The 21691-nt window shown below is 44.0% G+C and overlaps 1 protein-coding gene across 11 annotated transcripts in view; it reads left to right on the forward strand.

Annotated features, from left to right (window-relative positions):
- sugct (succinyl-CoA:glutarate-CoA transferase) overlaps positions 1–21691 on the forward strand; it is a 317331-nt gene that overhangs the window by 121809 nt on the left and 173831 nt on the right. Inside the window, exon 13 of one of the 11 annotated variants that reach the window (XM_033638355.2) lies at positions 885–1019. The exons of the other annotated variants lie outside the window; for them this stretch is intronic. Coding sequence (XP_033494246.1) covers positions 885–995 — 111 coding nt within the window. The 3' untranslated portion in view covers positions 996–1019. Of the gene's footprint in view, positions 1–884; positions 1020–21691 lie in introns of those variants that run through there. 11 annotated transcript variants of the gene reach the window in all.

The following is a 21691-nucleotide window of genomic DNA, read 5'->3' on the forward strand; positions in this document are numbered from 1 at the left end:
TCAGTAGCAGTGTTGGGTAAGGGTTACCTTAAAAGTAATCAAAGTACGTCACTGCGTTACTTTTTAAAAAAGTAACCAGTTACTTTACTGCATTTGTCCCTGAGTAAAGTAACTCAATTACTTTAAAAGTACTTCCAATGTTACTCCCTGAGAAAAGTAACTCAAGCACTTTTAAAGTACTTTTGAGTATTCTACATTTCCTATTGCGCAATGGACCACAGGGTGCTAAGCCTACATTTTTTTGTCTCCAAAATTAAAGTTATGGACCACTTGCCCTTCACTGAGATCCAATTCTCCCATCACAGCCGTCACTTTGACCAGTAGAAACACAGAACGATCTGCTGCTGTAGACAACTGTATGACAACAACACCCCAGCATTTTTAATATTTCCTCTAGAGATGTTACCACACAGAGTAAAAGGGGGAAATGATGGTGTGAAACAGCAGAGGCACTTTGTCAACCCGCTGAGTTAACGTTAGTCATTAGCATCAAGCTAGCAAACAATGGTACATCCTCACATAACCTCCTTTATTTCTTGCTCAGTAAAACTAGAATTTAGTACATTACTACCACAAGTGTGTTCAACATAGGTGACTTCAGGTATCTTGTCTATTTGTACTTCCCAGTCAGATAATCTTTTAAAGTGCTCATAGAATTCTTCAGGTGAAATTGGGCAACTTTCATTACTTCTGTTAGAGCCATTAAGTATCTTCCAGAAAAGCTTTGGATTGTTAAACTTTATACTCATCAACTCTCTATTAAAATTGTTTCTATAAACCCTCTGTGCTTTGTATAATTCTTTCTTGTATTCTTTACTTTTTGACTTAAAACTTTCAGTGCTAACCTCATTTTTTAATTCATTTGAATTACTTATTTCATTCAGACCCGGCACCATTGCGCAACAACTTCATGGCCGCATTGTTTACTCCAGAGATCAGCTGATCGCGCTGAGGCCGGCCGGCTTGGCGGCCGGAACATCGGAGATACCAGCTGAACTGTGGAGGAAAACACACAGAGGATGCAGGGGAGGAAGTAAACAGCGGCGGAAAAAAGCAGGGTTGAGACAACGGAGGCTTATGGAGAAGAGAAGATATAAGCCGTGTCTCCCCTCTCTCATCATGGGCAACGTGACGTCACTGGCAAATAAGATGGACGAGCTGACAGTGGTCGCCAAAAGTCAGAAGGAGTACCGGGAATGTAGTCTTATGTGCTTCACTGAGTCTCCATCAGTGGCTTTCAGACTGTTCGGGCCGTCCGGGACTGCACCGAGAGCGGTAAGCGCAAAGGAGGGGGGCTTGCTGTTCTAGTAAATAACCACTGGTGCAGTCCTGACCATATTTCTATTAAGGAACGTATCTGTTGCCCGGACATTGAACTGTTTGCTATTGGACTCAGGCCGTATTATTTGCCCAGGGAGTTTTCACATGCCATTATTGTAACTGTTTACATCCCCCCATCTGCCAACCCGACATCGGCATGTGACGTCATTCACTCCGCCATAGCCCGCCTGCAGACTAAACACCCGAGTGCCTTCATAGCTATCTCGGGTGACTTTAACCATGTCACCATGGCAACAACATTGCCCACATTCACACAGTATGTGAGCTGTCCTACCAGAGAGGAGAGGACACTGGACTTGCTGTATGCAAACGCCAAAGATGCATACAGCTGCTCCCCCCTCCCCCCTCTGGGTAGGTCAGACCACAACCTGGTGCACCTCAACCCCTGCTATGTACCACTAGTCAAGAGCCAGCCTGCGACCATGAGGACAGTGAGGAGATGGTCGGAGGAGACTTATGAGACACTGCAGGGCTGTTTTGGGGTGACAGACTAGCAGGCACTCTGTGAGCCACATGGGGAGGACATCGACGGGCTCACAGAATGCATCACGAACTACATCAGTTTCTGTGTGGAGTGGAATGAGGACCATCACTGGCTTCAGGACCAACAACCACAGAGGAGTTGAAGGCAGCATGGACAGGGCCAATGAACTGAATCTGTTTTTTAACAGATTTGACACTGCTGGCCCTGCCCATCCCCCCCCCGACTCTTCTGCTGTCTGTCTTGGTCAACCATCTCCCACTCTGCCCTCCTCCCCCACCCCTCCCTCTCACACCTCAACACCCTCCTGCTTGACCCCCCCTCCTCCTCCTCCTCACACCTCATCCCCCCGTGGTCAGACTGACTGCTCTCTCCATCATGAGGACTACACCCCTCCCCCACGTGTCGTCATCTCCACAATGTGCTTCACTGCTGACCATGTGAGAAGACAGCTGATGAGACTCCACTCAAATAAGGCTGCAGGCCCTGATGGTGTCAGCCCCAGGGTGCTCAAAGCCTGTGCCCCCCAGCTATGTGGAGTACTTCAGCATGTCTTCAACATGAGCCTGAGTCTCCAGAGGGTCCCCTTGCTGTGGAAGACATCCTGCCTCGTTCCTGTGCCAAAGACGTCACGTCCCAGTGGCTCCAAGGACTACAGACCTGTGGCATTGACCTCCCACATCATGAAGACCCTGGAGAGACTCGTCTTGGAGCAGCTCCGGCCCATGGTCAAGCCACTTTTGGACCCCCTCCAGTTCGCCTATCAGCCCCGACTTGGAGTTGAGGACACCATCATCTACCTGCTCAACCGCGTCTACGCCCATTTGGATAAGCCGGCGAGCACTGTGATGGTCACGTTCTTTGACTTCTCTAGTGCATTCAACACCATCCGTCCAGCTCTACTGGGTGACAAGCTGACAGCAATGCAGGTTGATGCCCCCCTGGTGTCCTGGATTGTAGACTACTTGACTGGCAGACCACAGTATGTGCGCTTGCAACGCTGTGTGTCAGACAGACTGGTCAGCAATACCGGGGCCCCGCAGGGGACTGTCCTCTCTCCCTTCCTCTTCACCCTCTACACCACGGACTTCAGCTATTGCACTGAGACCTGCCATCATCAGAAGTTTTCTGATGACTCTGCTATAGTTGGATGTATCACCAAGGGTGATGAGGATGAGTACAGGGCAGTTGTGGATAACTTTGTCACATGGTGTGAGCAGAACCATCTGCAGCTCAACGTGGCAAAGACAAAGGAACTGGCTGTGGATCTGAGGAGGACCAAGACACCGGTGACCCCTGTTTCCATCCAAGGGGTCAGTGTGGACATTGTAGAGGACTATAAGTACCTGGGGGTACACATTGACAATAAACTGGACTGGGTTAAGAACACTAACGCTCTCTACAGGAAGGGCCAGAGCCGTCTCTATTTTCTGAGGCAACTGAGGTCCTTCAACATCTGCCGGACTATGCTGAGGATTTTCTATGATTCTGTGGTGGCCAGTGCTATCCTCTATGCTGTTGTGTGCTGGGGCAGCAGGCTGAGGGTGGCGGACGCCAACAGACTCAACAAACTGATCCGCAAGGCCAGTGACGTTGTGGGAACAGAGTGTGACTCTCTGATGGTGGTGTCAGAGAGGAGGATGCTGTCTAAGCTACGAACTGTCCTGGACAATGTCTCACACCCACTCCACCATGTGCTGGTCAGGCACAAGAGTACTTTCAGTGGGAGACTCATACCACCAAGATGTACCACTGAGCGCCACAGGAAATCATTCCTGCCTGTGGCCATCAAACTGTACAACTCCTCCCTCTGAGTGGCCCTGAGACTTTCACACACTGCAATAATTTAATTTAACGTGTGCAATAACCCCATTCACCCTGACTGTATATATTCTGTTTGTGTAAATTATGTTTACAATATATATATATGTATGTGTGTGTATATATATATATATATATTTATTTATTTACGTTTATATTGTTAATAATTCCTGTTTATTTAACTATATATTTGTTAATACTATTGTTTAAATTTGTTATATTTTCATGTATCTTTCCTCTCTTGCAAGGAGCACCTGTAACATAAATAATTTCCCCTCGGGGATCAATAAAGTATTTCTGATTCTGATTCTGATTCTGATTTTTATGCAGTTTATGCATTTTCTTTGCTTTTAAGTATTCTTGCCTTTTTAATCTGCATTCCTTATTAAACCATGCTGCACTTTTACTAGGTTTCTGGCCATTTCTAGTTTTTTTAGGTATAAGGTATAAAAACTCCTTCATCCCGGTCTCTTTTCGAGCCCTGAATGATGTCAGCAGAAGGAAGCAGTTACTGTTAGGTATGTGGACGTCGGGGCACATACAGAAGATAATAGACCAGACACGGTATTTTACTTTTTATTTTTATCTTTATTTTAAGGATAGGGATAGGAGGTGATGTTGTTTTGGACGACAGCATTGATTTGAATATGTCATTGTTGTGACTCATATATATATATATATATATATATATATATATATATATATATATATATGCATATATATATATATATATATATATATATATATATATATATATATATATATATACACATACATATATGTATATATATATATATATATATATATATATATATATATATACATATACATATATATACACATTCATGTTGACGTTCGTGTACTCATACATGTATTTATTGTTGTAGGGTTAGGTAGGTGGCAAATTGATTATAGTATGAAATGTCAATGAGGTTATCTGTGCGAATATTGTTAGATGTTTGCTGTTTTTTAAGATTTTACTTGTCTGTTGCATGTTTCTATGTGTGGTTTGGCATTTCTGTGCCTGCTGCAACCCAAATTGCCCATCTGGGACAATAATAAATTGAACTTGAGAAGATCCTGCAGGGGTTTGAAGGTGCTTAATCGAGAGTCATTTGATTGAATAGTGGACATGGTAAGCTGGAGGGCTTAGCCTGAGGACACATGGTTTTGAGCTCCTGAAATTTGAAGTGAGAGATGCCCAACGGTGCTTAGCATGCCTTTAATATTGATATTGAATTAAAGCCAAGTCCTTTCGAGTCATCTGTCCCAAGTCAAAGTCAGTTTATTTATATCATTTATACAAAGTCAAAGTCAAGTCGAGTCTTTTATCGTTAGTCAAGCAAGTCTCAAGTCATCATATTTGCGACTCGAGTCTGACTCGAGTCAAGTCATGTGACTCGAGTCCCCCATCTCTGTTGTACACACTACACAAACTACACAACTGTACTGGACCCTGCTGCCTGTGTGTCATCATCAGGACCAACAGTGCTGGACCCTGCAGCAGTCTCTCTGTCCTCAGAATCAATTGCATAAGAAAATCAGCAGTTTTTGTTTAATTCCAGACTAGTAAATAAATGCAATAAGGAAGTGGCCACAAATGGCTATGTGCATGTTACTCTATCCTAATGCATCTAATTCTATGCACAATATAATTGTGTTTCCATTGCAGTTTTTCGCAAAATAAAAACGATATTTCTAAAATTTCGACAAAGTACATTTGCTACTTGTAGGCGGGATACGTTTAATGAGCTCTGCAATCAGATTGAACCTCTTGTGGCACCAGACGTGTCATGCCCCCGGGAAGCTGTTGCTACTCGAAAGCAAGTGGCTATTGCCCTTTATAAATTGGCAACCTGCTCCGAGTACAGGGTAATAGGCGAAACCTTTGGTGTTAGCAAAACTACTGTGCACAGATGTGTGTATGGGGTTTGCGAAGCCATATGCAGCAAGCTGATGAAGCTAAAAATCAGTTTGCCAGACGCGGACGAGGCCCTGGAGATTGCACAGCGCAATTACGAGGCACATAAAATACCCCACGTCTATGGTGCTATCGACGGGTCTCACATACCTTTTGGTGCCCCAAGTGATGGCTATCACGATTACGTGAACGAGAAGGGTTGGACATCAGTTGTCCTGCAGGCTGTAGTCGATGATTGATTAATGATCAGGGACGTCTGTGTGGGAACCCCTGGATGTGCTCATGATGCTGCTGTGTTTGCGACATCACATCTGTTTAGGTAAAACTTCAAATCTCACCTGGTATATTTGTCTAATTTTTAGTCAAATATCTCATGCTTAATAAGTCAAAATCATATAACACATTTCAGTGAGATATAGAGTATTTTTTGCTTGTAACGTGTAAAAAAAAAGCCAGTGGAACAAATGAAAATATGCATAATTATCTTGTTAAAATAAATATTTTTCACTTGTTCCAGTGACAGCTTTTTAAACCTTGGTGTGCTTTTTGCATGTAATGTGAAAAGTTACTTCAGTTATTTTGGCCTATATTGAGTGTGATTGAGTTTAAGTGTCCCACACAACAAACATATTTGTGCCGTTGTCAGATATCCAGCTAAACACCCCCAAGCAGTGCAGGATGTAGAAGGAGTCAAAGTGCCACTACTCCTCGCTGGTGACCCTGCATACCCACTACTACCCTGGATCATGAAGGGCTTCTCTGGTCCCAGTTTGACAGCTACACAAGAGACTTTCAATGAACACTTAAGTGCCATCCGTGTGAAAGTTGACCACACCTTTGGACACCTGAAGGCAAGATGGTGTGTCCTGTCTAAGCAGTCTGATATAGACTACAACTTCATGCCGGTGGTGGTGGCCACGTGTTGTGTTCTCCACAATATATGTGAGGAGAAAAGACAGCAGCTACCACCTGCAGCATTACATCCTGCAGTGCCCCATGGTCAACAGCCCCAACAACATCATAAGGACCAACCAGACCCAGGAGCGCTTGTGATCAGAGAAGCTCTTGCCCAACATTTGGTCACAGCTCAGTAGTTTCCCCACACAAGCAAACAATCTAAAATGACTTTGATCAGAAGCAAAGTTAAGTTTGGCTTTACCCTACTTCCATGAATGTACATAGATATTACAGCAACACAAGGACACATAGCAATGGTTTACTTCAAATTTAATGTGTGTTTCACACAACTTTTTTGAGCACAAAATGTGTCATATTAAAGTGCACTTTCTGAGAAAAAAACAAATATGGCTCCATGTATGAGCAGCCATTACACAAAATGACTACAGCAACATTTTCAACTTATTTTTTTATCTTTAATCAATATTTTTGCTTTGTTGCCTGCTTAGAAAAATAGCCCAATATATAGGCTGCTGCAACACAAAATAAAACATTGTCTGTGCTATATTAAAGTGCCTTTTCAAAGAAAACATGTATGGCTAGATCTTTAAACTGCCATTACACAAATAACAAAAAATTAACACTTTGCAAACAGTTTAAACTTTTTCTTAAATATCTGAAATTTGTGGTTGTTTCATACAACTTCTTTGCACAATATTTTGCTTTGTTGCCTGCTTAAATAGCCCAATGTATAGGCTGCTGTAACACAAAACTTTAACACAAAATAAAACATTGTGTTATATAAAAGTACCTTTTCAAAGTAAAGAGGTATGGCTCCATCCTTAAGCTGCCATTCCACAAAAAAATCAATACTTTTGCAACAGTTTCAGCATAATGTGACCTTAAAAGACAATCTCAATAAACATTCTTAAACTTTGTGCAATTAAGAGAAATAACATTAGTGATGAACATGGCAACATATGTTGGTTTGTTTGTATATGACCTACAAACTATGGTATGTTTTGTAAGAGTGGGAATGGTTGGGGGAAGGACGCTGCTGCTGGTAGTGATGGTAGGAAGTAGGAGGAGGCTGATATGATGTAGTTGGTTGGTTGTGATGCATGAAAGACTGCTGCCCTTGGAAGCAGGGATTGTGTGCTGGAGGTGGTGGCTGGGGGATAGGGAGCCGAGCTCCAGACATCACTTCTAGAGCACAAGCATGGCACTCTGCTGCCTCTGTAGCCCTCTCAAAACAATCAGAAATCGTGGTTAGGGTGGCCTGATCTTGTTTTGCTTGCTCCCTTATCATGCTCATGTGCACAGATGAAGTTAAGGCTCTATGCTTCTTTGGCCGTCTCCATGCCTCTTGAGATGTAGGTGGGGGTTGAGCTTGAGATGACTCTTCCTTTTCTGGCACATCAGGCATCTCATCAGAGCCATGGGGCGACATGGGCAAGACATCAAATTATGCTATAGTAACAGGAAGAAGGTATAATATACATTAAGATAATAAATATACAGTACTGAACAAAAGTCAAACGACACCAAGGGTTTTTATATAAATTGTCTTGTTGTTTATTCAGTGTTTTCCTGCATTAGTGTCAGTAGACTACTCTTGGTAAATGTTGTGATATTTCAAAACTTTTCATTTAATTATTTTTGAAAGCATCTTCATTTAATCAATTTTCACAATTGGAGGTACCTGAAACTTTTGGACAGACAAACAGAAAGAAAGACAGATGCACTGCAAATTGTTCTGTGTCTACCAACATGTAAACAAGTAGGTACATCGGTAAGCACCCACATTTAGTTTATGTCTGATTTCATTTCTGATCCAACACTAATTTCACCACCCAGCCAAACAATATTATGTGATTTTAAAAGACCGCAAATTCTTGACTTACCCTCCGAATCCGTGGAAGTCTCCCGAATCGGTTCCTCTTCATCTGCCTCAGCATCTAACGTTAATCATACATAATGAATGTGTAAGTTATTTTATAGCACTAAGGTTACATTATCATCCAAATAAGGCCAACAACCGATGGTAACGTTGACTAGATTGTGATGAGGTTTCCCTATTATTATGAAATAAAAACACAAGTTAATATTGTACGTGGTTATAGGGATAACATAACCACAAGTAACGTAGACATAGTGATAGCATGCATGTTTACGTTAGCACGTTTGCTAACTTTATCAGGCCATATAAAAACAAAACAATTGGGACGTACCGATGCTGTTGATAACTGACAACATCGCTTGCACGATGGGTCGATGACCCAAAATGCTGTCCATGGAATCATGGAGTAGAATTTGAACTTTATTTTAGCCTTCCCACCGGCTCCACTTTTTGTACAACGTGCGTCTTTCAGCCAGGTAGCGTTGCTTGAGGGTTTTCCACTTGCTGCGGAGTATGTGCCACGGCTTTTCGAACCCCTTCACTCTTATTTCCCTTTCTAGTTCCTTGTAACAATCTGCATTTCGCTGTTGTTTGCTATCTAATTTAGCTGTAATATTTTTATCTCGAATTAGAGTTAGGAAAACTTCAGTCTCCTCCTCGGTCCCGCATACCGCGCCATCTTGTCTCAGGTCATGTTACACCCCCCTACATCATGTCTGGTGTTTAGGTGCCCTGTAAATGCGAAAAAGGTGTTTCCATCATGCTTTTGCGATACACTTCTATATCGACACGTCTGAAAAACCACCTCATGAGAGCGTAAAAATGTTTTAGCGATATTTGAGAGGTTTTTCGAAATACGGGTGTTTCCATTGCCAGTTTCTTATTGCAATATTTAGGTTTTGCGCATTTCTAGGGGTAATGGAAACACACTTATTGTCTGTCCAGCCTTGCTCTTGTATTACATAAGCCCAGTTTATATCTAAGGAGGTATAAATTAGTCAACTTTTAGTAAACTTATGACTACAACAAAAAAATCCCACTTAAAACTACAAAAAAGGTTTTCCTCTGGCTAAAATGTAATGCATAGTAGGCTATGCCTTCACATTGCACCTTTCATATTTCTGGTCTCATCCTCCTCCTCATCATGACTGGGTTAGTTTGTCCCTCAGCTTCATTGTCCTTGGGAGTGGGAGCACCAATTAACATTAATTGCACGCATCCACAGGAAAAAAGCAAGCACATATTTTCTTTTAGTACAGATTTAAATTATAATGACTTAATGCAATACCTAGTAGGCTAGTTGACCTCTTGGACCGGACACCTACAAGAAATATGCAATTTGCCAAAGCCAACCTTGCATACCACACACTAGGGATCGACCAGTTATCGGCATTGGCCGATAATGTTGGCCGATATTCAGCATGTTTATGATAATCGGCACCCATAATTAGCGCATGGTCCGCTAGCATAATGCTAACATATAATGGAAATCTTCATAGGTGCACTAACAGACATCAGCATCGGCGTCACAACGGCATTACAATGACAAACAATAAAGTGCAAGTGAGCAACTCTACATAACATAGCAAATAAACTCAGAGCAATACATTTGTACTTACAGACATATGTTTCCTGTGCTTTATTAAACTTTAACCATGTCATTGTGCACTACTGCAAGTCTGCATGTTCTTCTTCTAAAACTATACAACACTGAAAAGGTATAACGACTCAAACTCAACTCGTGCGCCACCTAGTGGTGTGGTGGAGCTGATGCATCAAGAGAGGCGGCACATTCATTTTTAATATATTTAAGTCCCCCAGCAGAACTTTATGGACACCACAGCTGTCTGCTATTTTGCACGTACAATCACTTGCACTAGATGTGCTCCCTTTATCCACTGCTCATTTTCATTCACTGCTGATCATTATTATCCACTTCTCATTATTTTTATTATTATTATTATTATTGTTATTGTTATTTATCGCCATTTCTTGTATTTTTGTACTTATTTTGCATGCCTAGTTTTTTAAGTTTTAAGTTTTTAAGTTTAAAATTTGAAATCTTTAATCTGACTCTTTCCCCTTGACTGCTGTAACACTGGAATTTCTCAATTATGGGATCAGTAAAGATGTATCTTATCTTATCTTATCTTATATTATCTTATACATACATATATATATATATATATATATAGCTCCCTGCACTTTTCATTTTCATCTGCTGTTCATTGTTGTATTCATTTACTGTTAAGTGTTTTACTTATTACAGTACTTTAAACCTCATGGAGTACTTTTATATTTTTCCATTCATTTGTTTACTTGTCAAAGTTTTTTTCACTCCTGGAGCACCCCCCACAGGATGCCCCTGGGGACACGGACATAAGCCTTCTCCAAATCCACAAAACACATGTGGACTGGTTGGGCGAACTCCCATGCCCCCTCCAGCACCCTGGTGAGGGTAATGAGCTGGTCCACGGTTCCGCATCCATGACGAAAACCACATTGTTCCTCCTCAATCTGAGGTTCAACTATCGACCGGATCCTCTTCTCCAGCACCCTGGAGTAGACCTTACCGGGTAGGATGAGGAGTGTGATATCCCTGTAGTTGGAACACACCCTCTGGTCCCCTTTCTTGAAAATGGGGACCACCACCCCGGTCTGCCACTCCAGAGGTACTGCCCCCGATGTCCACGCAATGTTGCAGAGGCATGTCAGCCAGGACAGCCCTACAACATCCAAAGCCTTGAGATATCCAGGGCGAATCTCATCCACCCCCGGGGCTCCGCCGCCACGGAGTTGCTTCACTACCTCGGTGACTTCTGCCCCAAAAATTGGACGACCCGCCCCCGAGACCCCCGGCTCTGTTTCCTCACTGGAATACGTGTTGTTGGGATTGAGGAGCTCCTCAAAGTATTCCTTCCACCGCCCGACAATGTCCCCAGTTGATGTCAGCAGCTCCCTGCCCCCACTGTAAACAGTGTGAGCAAGTTGCCACCTTCCCCCGTGAGGCGCCGGACGGTTTGCCAGAACCTCTGTGGAGCCGAGTCTTTCTCCATGGCCTCACTGAACTCCTCCCACGCCCGAGTTTTTGCCCCCACGACTACCACTGCTATGCTCTGCTTGGCCCACCGGTACCCGCCAGCTGCTTCCGGAGACCCACAGACCAACCATGCCCTGTAGGCCTCCTTCTTCAGCCTGATTACCGCCACGACTGGCCCCAGAGGCCTTGCGGCCACAGCTCGCAACCGCCACCTCGACAATGGCAGAGCGGAACAAGGCCCATTCGGACTCAATGTCCCCCTCTACCTTCGGGACGCGGTTGAAGCTCTCCTGGAGGTGGGAGTTGAAGATCATCTTGACAGGTTCTTCCGCCAGGCGTTCCCAGCAGACCCTCACTGCTCGTTTGGGCCTGCCAGGTCTGCGCAACGTCCTTCCCTGCCATCTGATCCAACTCACCACCAGGTGGTGATTAGTTGACAGCTCTGCTCCTCTCTTCACCCGAGTGTCCAGAACATATGGCCGCAGGTCAATGATTTGACTACAAAGTCAATCATTGACCTGCGACCTAGGCTGTCCTGGTGCCACATGCACCAATGGACATCCTTATGTTTGAACATGATGTTAGTTATGGCCAAACTCCGATCTGCACAGAAGTCCAATAACTGAACACCACTCAGGTTCAGATTGGGCAGGCCGTTCCTCCCAGTCATGCCCCTCCAGGTCCTGCTGTCATTGCCCATGTGAGCGTTGAAGTCCCCCAGCAGAACAATGGAGTCCCCGGTCGGGACACTGTCCAGCACCCATCCCAGGGACTCCAAAAAGGGCGGGTACTCTGAACTGCTGTTTGGCGCATAAGCGCAGACAACAGTCAGGACCCGTTCCCCAACCCGAAAGTGCAGGGAAGCAACCCTTTCGTCTACTGGGGTGAACCCCAACGTACAGGCAGAGAGCAACTCCAGTAAAGGAGAGAGTCCAACCCCTCTCAAGGACTTGGGTTCCAGAACCAGAAGTATGGGTCGAGGTGAGGCCGACTATATCTAGTTGGTAATGCTCAACCTCTTCCACAAGGTCCGGCTCCTTCCCCGCCAGAGAGGTGACATTCCATGTCCCAAGAGCCAACTTCCGTAGCCGAGGATTGGACCGCACAGTTTACAGTGCAAAGAAAGAAAGAATATAGACCACTGGTCAGCTTATATACAGTAGCCTGCACAGTAAAGTGCGTAGCAGATAAATAAATAAATAAACAGGTATAAAATAGTAGCAGTGGAAGTTTTAAACCACAGTGCGATTACCTCCTCCTCACTGCAGAGCCCGGATGGAGAGAGGCACAAAGGAAAATTTGTATCTATTTTTAGTAGCTGGGGGAACATTTAGGCGGAGGCCAGAAGGAAGAAGTTTATATTCCTGGTTAAGTGGATGAGTATCATCCCTATGAATGGACGTTGCTTTCTTGAGCACCTGGATGTAAAAAATTTCGTCCAGACTGCTGAATTTCACCCCAGCTACGCACAATTCTCCCTAGGGAGTTCCTGTCCTTGGTGGCAAGGTTTCCATACCAACAAATGATAGAAAAAGAAACGACAGATTCGATAAAAGCACTGTAAAACATTTTCATCAGGCTCCTATCTACCTGGAATTTGGCGAGCTTCCTCAGACAAAAGAGGCGTTGCTGACCTTTTTTGCAAAGCATATCACAGTTCACATCAAATTTGAGCGTGTTATCAATTATAGTGCCAAGATATTTATAGTTAGTCACCAGCTGAACTGGCTGATTGTGAACGACACTACATTGAGGAACTGGGGATGGTCGTCTAAAATCAATACAAACCTCCTTTGACACATTGATTTGGAGGAAGGATTCTTCGCACCAAGATATAAAATCATCAAGAACCTGGCTGTGACCCACTTCATCATCACGAAGCAGGCTGACGATAACAGAATCATCTGCGTACTTTATGATGAATCTGTCGATGTGGTGGCTAAAACAATCGTTTGTGTACAAACTGTATAAAAGGGCAGACAAAACACAGCCTTGAGGTGAACCGGTAGAGGATGTTAGAAGGCTGGACAATGTTCCATTCACTCACAACAGACTGTTTCCATGAAGATGGCACCTTCTGCTGGGAAAGAGACATGTTAAAAATAAAGTTAAAAATAGGACCAAGCTGCTCAGCACAAGTTTTTAACAGGCGACCACCAATATGGTCAGGGCCAGGGCTTTTCCTCAGTTTACACTTCTTAAAACACTTAATTACATCATCTTAATTACATCACTTACATCACTTAATACAGGAGTTCTGAGGAGGAGCAGACAGGCAGTTTTTAATCTCAGCATGTTTGTTACTGAAATCGCAGGCGTCAAATCTTACATAGAAATCATTAAGGCTCTGACCCAAGTCTGAATTATAGCCGTTAAGCTGAACTTTCTTCCTGCTACATTCTTTGGCCCCAGTGATCATTTTCATACTGTCCCATGCAGAGCCTAGATTGTTTGTTTTGAGCTGGCACTCAATTTTCTCCTTATATTGTCTTTTGCAGGCCCTGATCTCACATTTAATTTCCTTCTGCAGGTTACACAAACTTAATCTATTCCCTTCTCTGAAGGCTTTTTTCTTTCTGTACAGAAGGTCTTTAAGTGTCTTAGAAACCCACGGCTTAATGTTGGGATAGGTTTTCACATTTTTTTCTGGTATGACACTGTTTTCACAATATGAAACCCAGCTGCTCATGACATCTGTTAGCTCATCTATGTCAGCAGAGGACATATGTCCCAGTCTGTAGCTTCAAGGCAACCCTGCAGAGTGAGGCAGGCGTCGTCATCCCAGACCTTCACTCTGAGATTCTGCACTTTGCCTCGCTTAAGTACAGTGCGGTAGACAGGGATGAGATAGATAGAGTTGTGGTCAGAGGAACCCAGAGGTGGAAGGGGGATGGATTTGTATGCACCTTTAATGTTGCCATAACAGAGATCAAGGATTTTATTGTGCCTGGTGGGGCATGTGATGTACTGGTGGAAGTCTCTCAGCATGGTTTTCAGAGCTCACAGGCATTTCTTTCATTAGCCCTCGGGTGTATGTACACAAGAGTCACAAATATCTGGGGAAATTCCCGAGGTAGATATGGAGGGCGTAATGAAACAGAGAGCAGTTCTAAGTCAGCAGTACAGAGTTTCTCCCACGCTTACACCAGCGCTGATTAATATACAAACACATACCCCCGCCAGATGACTTGCCTGTTACAGCAGCGTCTCTGTCCAGCTGTATAGGTGCTCCAAATCCGTCCGTCTCCAAATCCCCATCTGAGTCCCTGTCAGACAGCCAGGTCTCGGTGAAGGCTAGGATGCAGGCGTCTCTGAAGTCGTGGCTGTAGCGGGCTTGGGCTTGAAGTTCGTCGGTTTTGTTCCGGAGGGACTGGACATTAGAGAGCATTATAGATGGTAACGGGATGCGGGAGAGTGGCTGGTTTTTCAGCTTCAGATGAGTGCCGCCTCTTCTTCCATGTTTTCTGATCTTACGAGTTCGGCTGCCAGGAATTCCTCAAAAAACGGGCACTTGGAGTCCGTTGAAGTTTATCGGTTCGAGGTCGGCTGGTGGGTCGTGGGTATCCCACCGTAGAAGCAGCTCCCTTCCATACTGGAGTCGAGAGGGGCAGTCAGGAGACAGGAGCGTGTGCCCGAGAGTCCAGGCTAGGTGGAACACCAGCCACATCAGAATCATAGCGTAGAAATCCATAATCATACATCAAAGAGGGTACCTGGTTCCGTCGAACCCTGCAAGGGAGTACCAGGGACTCGAGGTGCCGAAAAAAGTCAGGAGAGTCTTACAGAAGGACGGCTGGACGGCGGCTAGTTGACGCTAGGATTTAGCCAGTAAAAGTTTGTAGCCTCCGTGCTAGCGGGGTCGCTAACACAGAAACTCAGTCACAAAGGACGGCTTCCTGCTCGCAGTTCACTTAAGCACCTGCACACATTAACTGCTCACATTAAAACACCCTAAAACAGTATAAAAAACACGACAAAAAGCTTGAAACAAGAGAGCGCCATTCACATCTGCTGCTGGTCGCTGCACGAGCATGCGCCCTGCATGGATTTGTATGGAAATTTGTATGGATCCCTTCTGAATCCCTCTGCGGGTGGAGGGCCTGCAGGGGGACGAGTCCATGTAGCTGGTTCGGGCTGGGCCCACCCTCTTAGCAACAATGGCCCTCTGCAGGTCTGGAATGTATGCGTTGTCTTTCTTCTCCTTCACTGCATAGACACTCCAGAATTTTGACCTTTTATTGTAGCATCTTCTGTAACTAAAAAGATAGTAACATTTGTAAAATAGCCCTGTCTGGCAGTCACTCAGATTCCAATGGAGAAGTGCTTAACAGATATGCTAGAAACTTACATATTGGGACCATCTCTGTTTCGTGCAGGAAGGCGGCAGTTGTGGCAGTTGTAGTCAATTGCAGCGAGCAAAGTCCTTGTGCAATAGACTGCAGCTGTGCACGAGTACCGCTTCCCTGTATACATCATGTGATTCTCGAAGTTCTCCAGATCTGATGTGGTCCTGTAGCAAGTGAGAACACACTTCATTGTTATTTCTGACTGACATGCCTGACTGACATGCCACGAAGCATGAAGGCATGCAATGTACGAAATTTTAAGTAGTTATTGGAAAATAGCTTCAGCGACTCAACAGTTAGGCCAGGTGTAGCTATTTCAGGATTATTTGTTTTGAAATAGAGGACAAAGACCTAAAGTGCATACCTGAAGTTGATGAACTTCGTCACATCCTTTAGCCAACGCCTGTCCAGGACAATGGCTACAAGTGCCTGGTGAGCTACTGAACCTGAAATCACATCATGAGATCATATTGTGAGAAGAGGTGATGGTGTAGGAAGTATAGGATTTGGGAAGTAGAGGGTTCCGATGCATTTTTGAGTCGAGCTCCTCCTGATCTTGTTGACATTTCCTTGAGCAAGATACATAACCATAACCCCCCCATTGCTTCAAATGTGCAGGTTGCTGTCTTGCATGGCAGGCTCTGCCATTGGTGTGTGAGTGTGTATGAATAGGTGAATGTGTGGCATAATATTGTAAAGTGCTTTGGGTGTTCAGAGGAGTACAGAGAAGCACTATATAAACATAGTTAATTTACCACGGTCTAAATCCCATTCAAAGCAACATAGACACCTTATGAAAATGGATAGAATTACCTTGTGTGATCCATGGTTTCTTGAGGCTTTCATCACCCAGCGGTTCATGCGCACAAGATCCAGTTGCCCATGTGTGCTGATTTCAGACATGGTGAATGACAGAATGTCACTTCAGCTGCAGAAATAGAGACCATGTATGAAAACGTGGTCACCTTCCCCGTCTATACAGAGCAAAACGATGGTTTTGTTTACAGTATAAATTTACTTTCCACAAACATACCTTGAACTCCTCTACAGAAGTCGCTTGCTTGGAGCAATACCAAAAGTGGCTCACAGTGTCTCTGATCCAAGGCAAGATTTCAGACTGGTCCCTCAACATGCCAGCCTGAAAACAGTAGATGTGTTAGACTGCCACTATCAAAATGCTGGTGCTTTACGTTGTCCATCGAGCAAGGGGTAAAAAAGGTAGGTTTCTGGTCACAAACAGTAGTACAATAACACTGCATACCCGTCGCAGCTTCTTCCCTAAATTCTTTGCTGCATGCCATATATCTAGGGAATGTTGGAGACCCCATGCCTTGTATTTACCACGTTCTGGATCTGTGGGAGAAAGGGGAGGGTAGAGGGAGAAGACTTAAGATTCACAAACATCCCATTGAAAAATCAGGAATCAAAACATTACGGCCTTTTTACTTACTCAGCAAAGCAGTAATTTGTGGGTGGGAATTGGTGACCGCTTCTTTTATGTGCAACTCTGGCAGGAGCGAGTCCATTGTTCGGAAGAAACACTCCTTCTCCATGATCACAGAGTTTCTGTTTGTGTCACGCTGTCCAGAGAGACTATGTGCACAATGTCTCTCGACTCCTGCTCTATGGTTGTGTAGGTGCAATACTGTGCACAGTGACCTGCAGAATGGAGAGTATAGTAGTCAGTGTGTCAAATGTGCAAGTCATTCTCACTCACACACGGGTACATAAGCACATACTCACCTGGGGAGTCCATTCTGCCATCACCTAATAAGACAAGAAAAAAAATGGAATGACATGATCTTTATCATGATCTTTATCAGTAATAGCAAGAAACAGATAAGACAACATGTCATAGGTGGCAAAGGTATCAAAAAAAGTCTAACCAAGTACTACGACCTCGTCTTTCTCCCGCAAACGGGTCAGGACACCAGCTCTGATTTTCTGCCAGAACTCATCAACTGGTTCAATGCAGTAGGTGTCCTGAATTTTAAAATAGGTAGACTCTGCCACCATCCCCATTTGCATGAATTTGAAGGAAAGCAATTTTCCTGTAATTGTTCCCTGATAGCAGAATGTTAGTGGACAGCATGAAGTTTCCCCCTTGCATGCCATACTTCAGAGGGGGCTGTGAATTCCACCTCCAGAGAATGTGTCCAAAGGGGCATAAATACAAAAATCAAACACAAAAAGAAGAACGACATCCACTTACTACTCCACACACTATATCATTATTGACGCACCCAATCAGTCATACTAACATACAAAGCCACAGTCAGTTTTGAATTCAGTACTGTTAATTCTTTGAAATACCTTGAAACTCTCATAAATGAGCACTGTGTCAGCTTAGTGGAACCCAGAATCACCATGCTACTCAAGTTAGACCAAGATTCTAAGCACAGTATCCCCTACTCTAACAGACAACAGACTATGACTATGGCCTTCATGCTGATGTGTGTATGCTACTGTTTGCTTACCCATTCCACAACAACTCCAGTTCCTCGTGGCTTCATTTCGACTTGAAATGGTCGTCTTCCTGGGCATTTTACCCCAGTTGCTCTGTCCGGATAGTTGCATGCTTTCAAGGGAAATTGCAGGTGAATTGCAGGAAATTGCAGGTGCTTACCTTGACAACCTGAAGGTTGTCAAGGTAAGCGATGCAGGCTTTCTTCCCATCCAGGTCATCCTCATTGACAACTTTCATGTGGTCAGGCACATCTATGGCTTCATCGTCTGGTGGATTAGGGGAAGCTACGTCGAGCACCGCCTTATCTATAGTTATTTCTTGAAGCCACTCAATGTTTGCCTTAGAAGCTGCACCGCGTAACACTGCGTAGAAAGGCAAAATATGAACGCCTCTGGCAGATTTGATCAGTCCTACTAGCCTGCAAGATGATTCTACTAAAAACAAAGATAATTAAAGCTGCAAGCAGCTGTGATTGGGCCCTTGGTCACCCACGCCACCGCGGGGGGCCAGCGCATAAGTGAAGCGGTTATGTGTTCCCTGAGATGAGGGAAACTCTGGGTTGTCCGTTGCAGACTGAGAGCTAACTTAAACTCTGGGTCAGTTACCATGGTGTTGGTGTTATCAATATAAAAATATGGCATTTCCTGTTTCCACAAGGGGGCGCTATGAATTAGAGTGAGTATGAGAATAGGAGTCGTGCAGGGCAGGGCTCTTGTCATGTACAGACATTTTGAAGCAGTTAGGATGAAGTATGTGGGAGAGAGAGTTCCTCGAATATGCATGGCGATGCATCAAATATGGCGGCACCATAGCGGCCACGCCCCTTGACATAGAAAAAAACTTTTAATAACTTTTGATCAGCATGGTCTCAGGATGATCTGTACCAAAATCTGTAGGAGGAGTTCGTTAAAATACAAGGTGTGGAAATCACAAAATCGCCGCCAAAATGAAAAGTTTAAATCAAAATCAGCATGGCCTCTAGATGATCTGTACCTAATTTGAAGTCGATCGGACGAAATCCCTTGGAGGAGTTCATTCAAACATGTCAAAAATTCAAATCAAAATGGCTGACTTCCTGTTGGGTTTACAGCATGGGTCCAAGGGATTTTTTTTTGTGCGTCTTGGCATGTTCTATGAGCCCACCAATTTTCATGCGTGTAGGTGAAACTCACAGGCGGGGCTCGAGGCACAAAATTTTCTAGGGGGGCGCTATGTCGCCATTTGGCCCCGTCCACATACAACACTGCCAAAATATCAAAATATCAAAACAGCGCGATTTCAATGGGGTCCTACACAGACGACTTGCAGTCGTCGCTCGGGCCCTAATAATTACAACATAGAGTAGATGAAGAAAAGGAACATATTCTTCATCCGAGCTGTCCCTGTCCTCACAGAATCTTGGGTCTGTCCAATTTTCTCCCATTTCAATACTGCACATACATATATAACCATAAGCGAGTATGATATACCCATAACACAAAATGAAATCAGATTCATTAGGAAGACTTATGTGCTGTTGCTTGGATCATTTAGTGCATCCTCATCTGGAGAGTCTAGCTGCTCTTCTTCCTCAATCAGACTCAGAGAGTGCATGCTACATACAGAGTAGAATAGAAGTATACATAGAGATAGAAGTGCGAGAAAATAAAATGTTCAGTCAGTCAACATTAGTTCAGGCAAGCTACATTCACTCACCATCTCAGACAAACTAACAAGGCACAGCAAGAGAAAAAACTATGCTGCACTGTTGACAGTCTGGTGCAATTTGCCAGTACCAGTAAGTAAATGGCAGGGAACTGTAGGCAAATGGTACAAAAGAGTGAGTGTTGTGAGGTAGAAGACAACTCTTGCCAGACAGTAAGTGAGGGGCACGAGATAAAAGGCCAGAGGCTCACAGCACCAACCAAAGAGACAGTATATTTTGGCTCATTCTGCAACAGAAACTCACCTGGCCTCTAAAACGCCAACCACTTCAGCCCCAGCTTCTTCTTGCAGAGTTTCAACACCTTCAATGGGGAAGTCTCCCCTGAATCAAGGCAAGAAATATCATGAATTAAACATCCCAAATGTCCAGAAAAAAGAAACATGGTAAGAAACATGTTGGCCAAGGGACTCGTCCAGTAGTACCTGTCATGGTCTGATTCTTCTGTGATGCTTGACACTATTGGCTGTGGAGGTTGGAGATGTGGCTTGCAGGGGGTTGAAGTAATTTGCTGCTTTTGATAACTGAGGACAAATAACAAATAACATCTAAATGAAATAAAAAAATAAACCCTGAAGGCCTATAGGCACCCTTCATACAAAATAGGCTACACAGAAAGCCTGGCATTGGCTACAAATATTCAAAATTCTATCAACATGTACAGTTCTAAAGCCACAATCCCTAGACACATCTACTTTGTGTGACAGGCATGTCACTGACTTGTTATCTAGAGCTAGCGAAATCTGCTGCACATTTGAAATAGAGTTTGATAGAGTTCAGCTTTAATGGTCATCAATCACTACTAAATTCGACGAGCAGACACATTTGTAGAGTCCGACCACACAGAAGTCATGCACAGAACACAACAAATATTACAAGAAAGGGAGATAGAAAATCACGTTTGTCCATAGCTAACAATCAACTGAAACAGCAAGAGTGCTAGCCAACACAAGATAGCCTCATCCCACAATACTACATTATTAAAATAATTCCATCTTTGTTACTTCCTATGGTGGGGAACAACACATTTGTGCTCGTACATTCATATTAGCGAGTGGTTTGGCAGTCAACATTTGCCACCAATGCTCACAGGAATGAGAATACTAGCTAGCTTGCAGTAGCAGCTAACTAGTGTGCTAACTATCGACAACTAGCTAGCATGTTAGCTTCAAGCTATCTAGATAAAATCGTTGTGGCCTATTACTTGACTAATCTATGGATATAAACGGAAGGCTAGATGATTTCAACACCACAGCCTGGCAAAGGCAAGTTGAAACGCACCAGATATACATGGTAAGCAAACAATTTATACTTACGAGTCCAGCAGTAACAGCGCCAGCTCACCATCGGTCAGGCATCCCTCCTCCTCTTTCAGCTCTGACCAGCGTGTGAAAGCCGGGCCAATATTAATCCTTGTTCGAGCTCTTGTTTTATCGCTCTCCTGTTTTCTTTTCTTTATCTCCTCGGACAACACCTTCACCTTCTTCCTTTTCTTTGTCACTTCAGCCAAGACAACCATGTCTAACTTTGTTCACCTCAGTTCGGCTAAGCTACTCTAAAGAGAGGAGGGGGATATGACGTATGTCGTAAAGCAGCCAAATTTTGTAGTCCTTTTTGTGTCCGGGTTCCTACCCGAACCCCAAAACTGCATAGTGCCAGTGCAAGTGAAACAGACGCTCTCAAGCAATGACGGAGGTGTCATCCATCCATTGTGAGTTGATGTACCATCACGAGGATCTTGGATATATATTCTGAGGGCTCAAAAACTCCATTGT

This window comes from Epinephelus lanceolatus, chromosome 20, assembly GCF_041903045.1.
Source record: "Epinephelus lanceolatus isolate andai-2023 chromosome 20, ASM4190304v1, whole genome shotgun sequence".
Lineage (NCBI taxonomy): Eukaryota > Metazoa > Chordata > Actinopteri > Perciformes > Serranidae > Epinephelus > Epinephelus lanceolatus.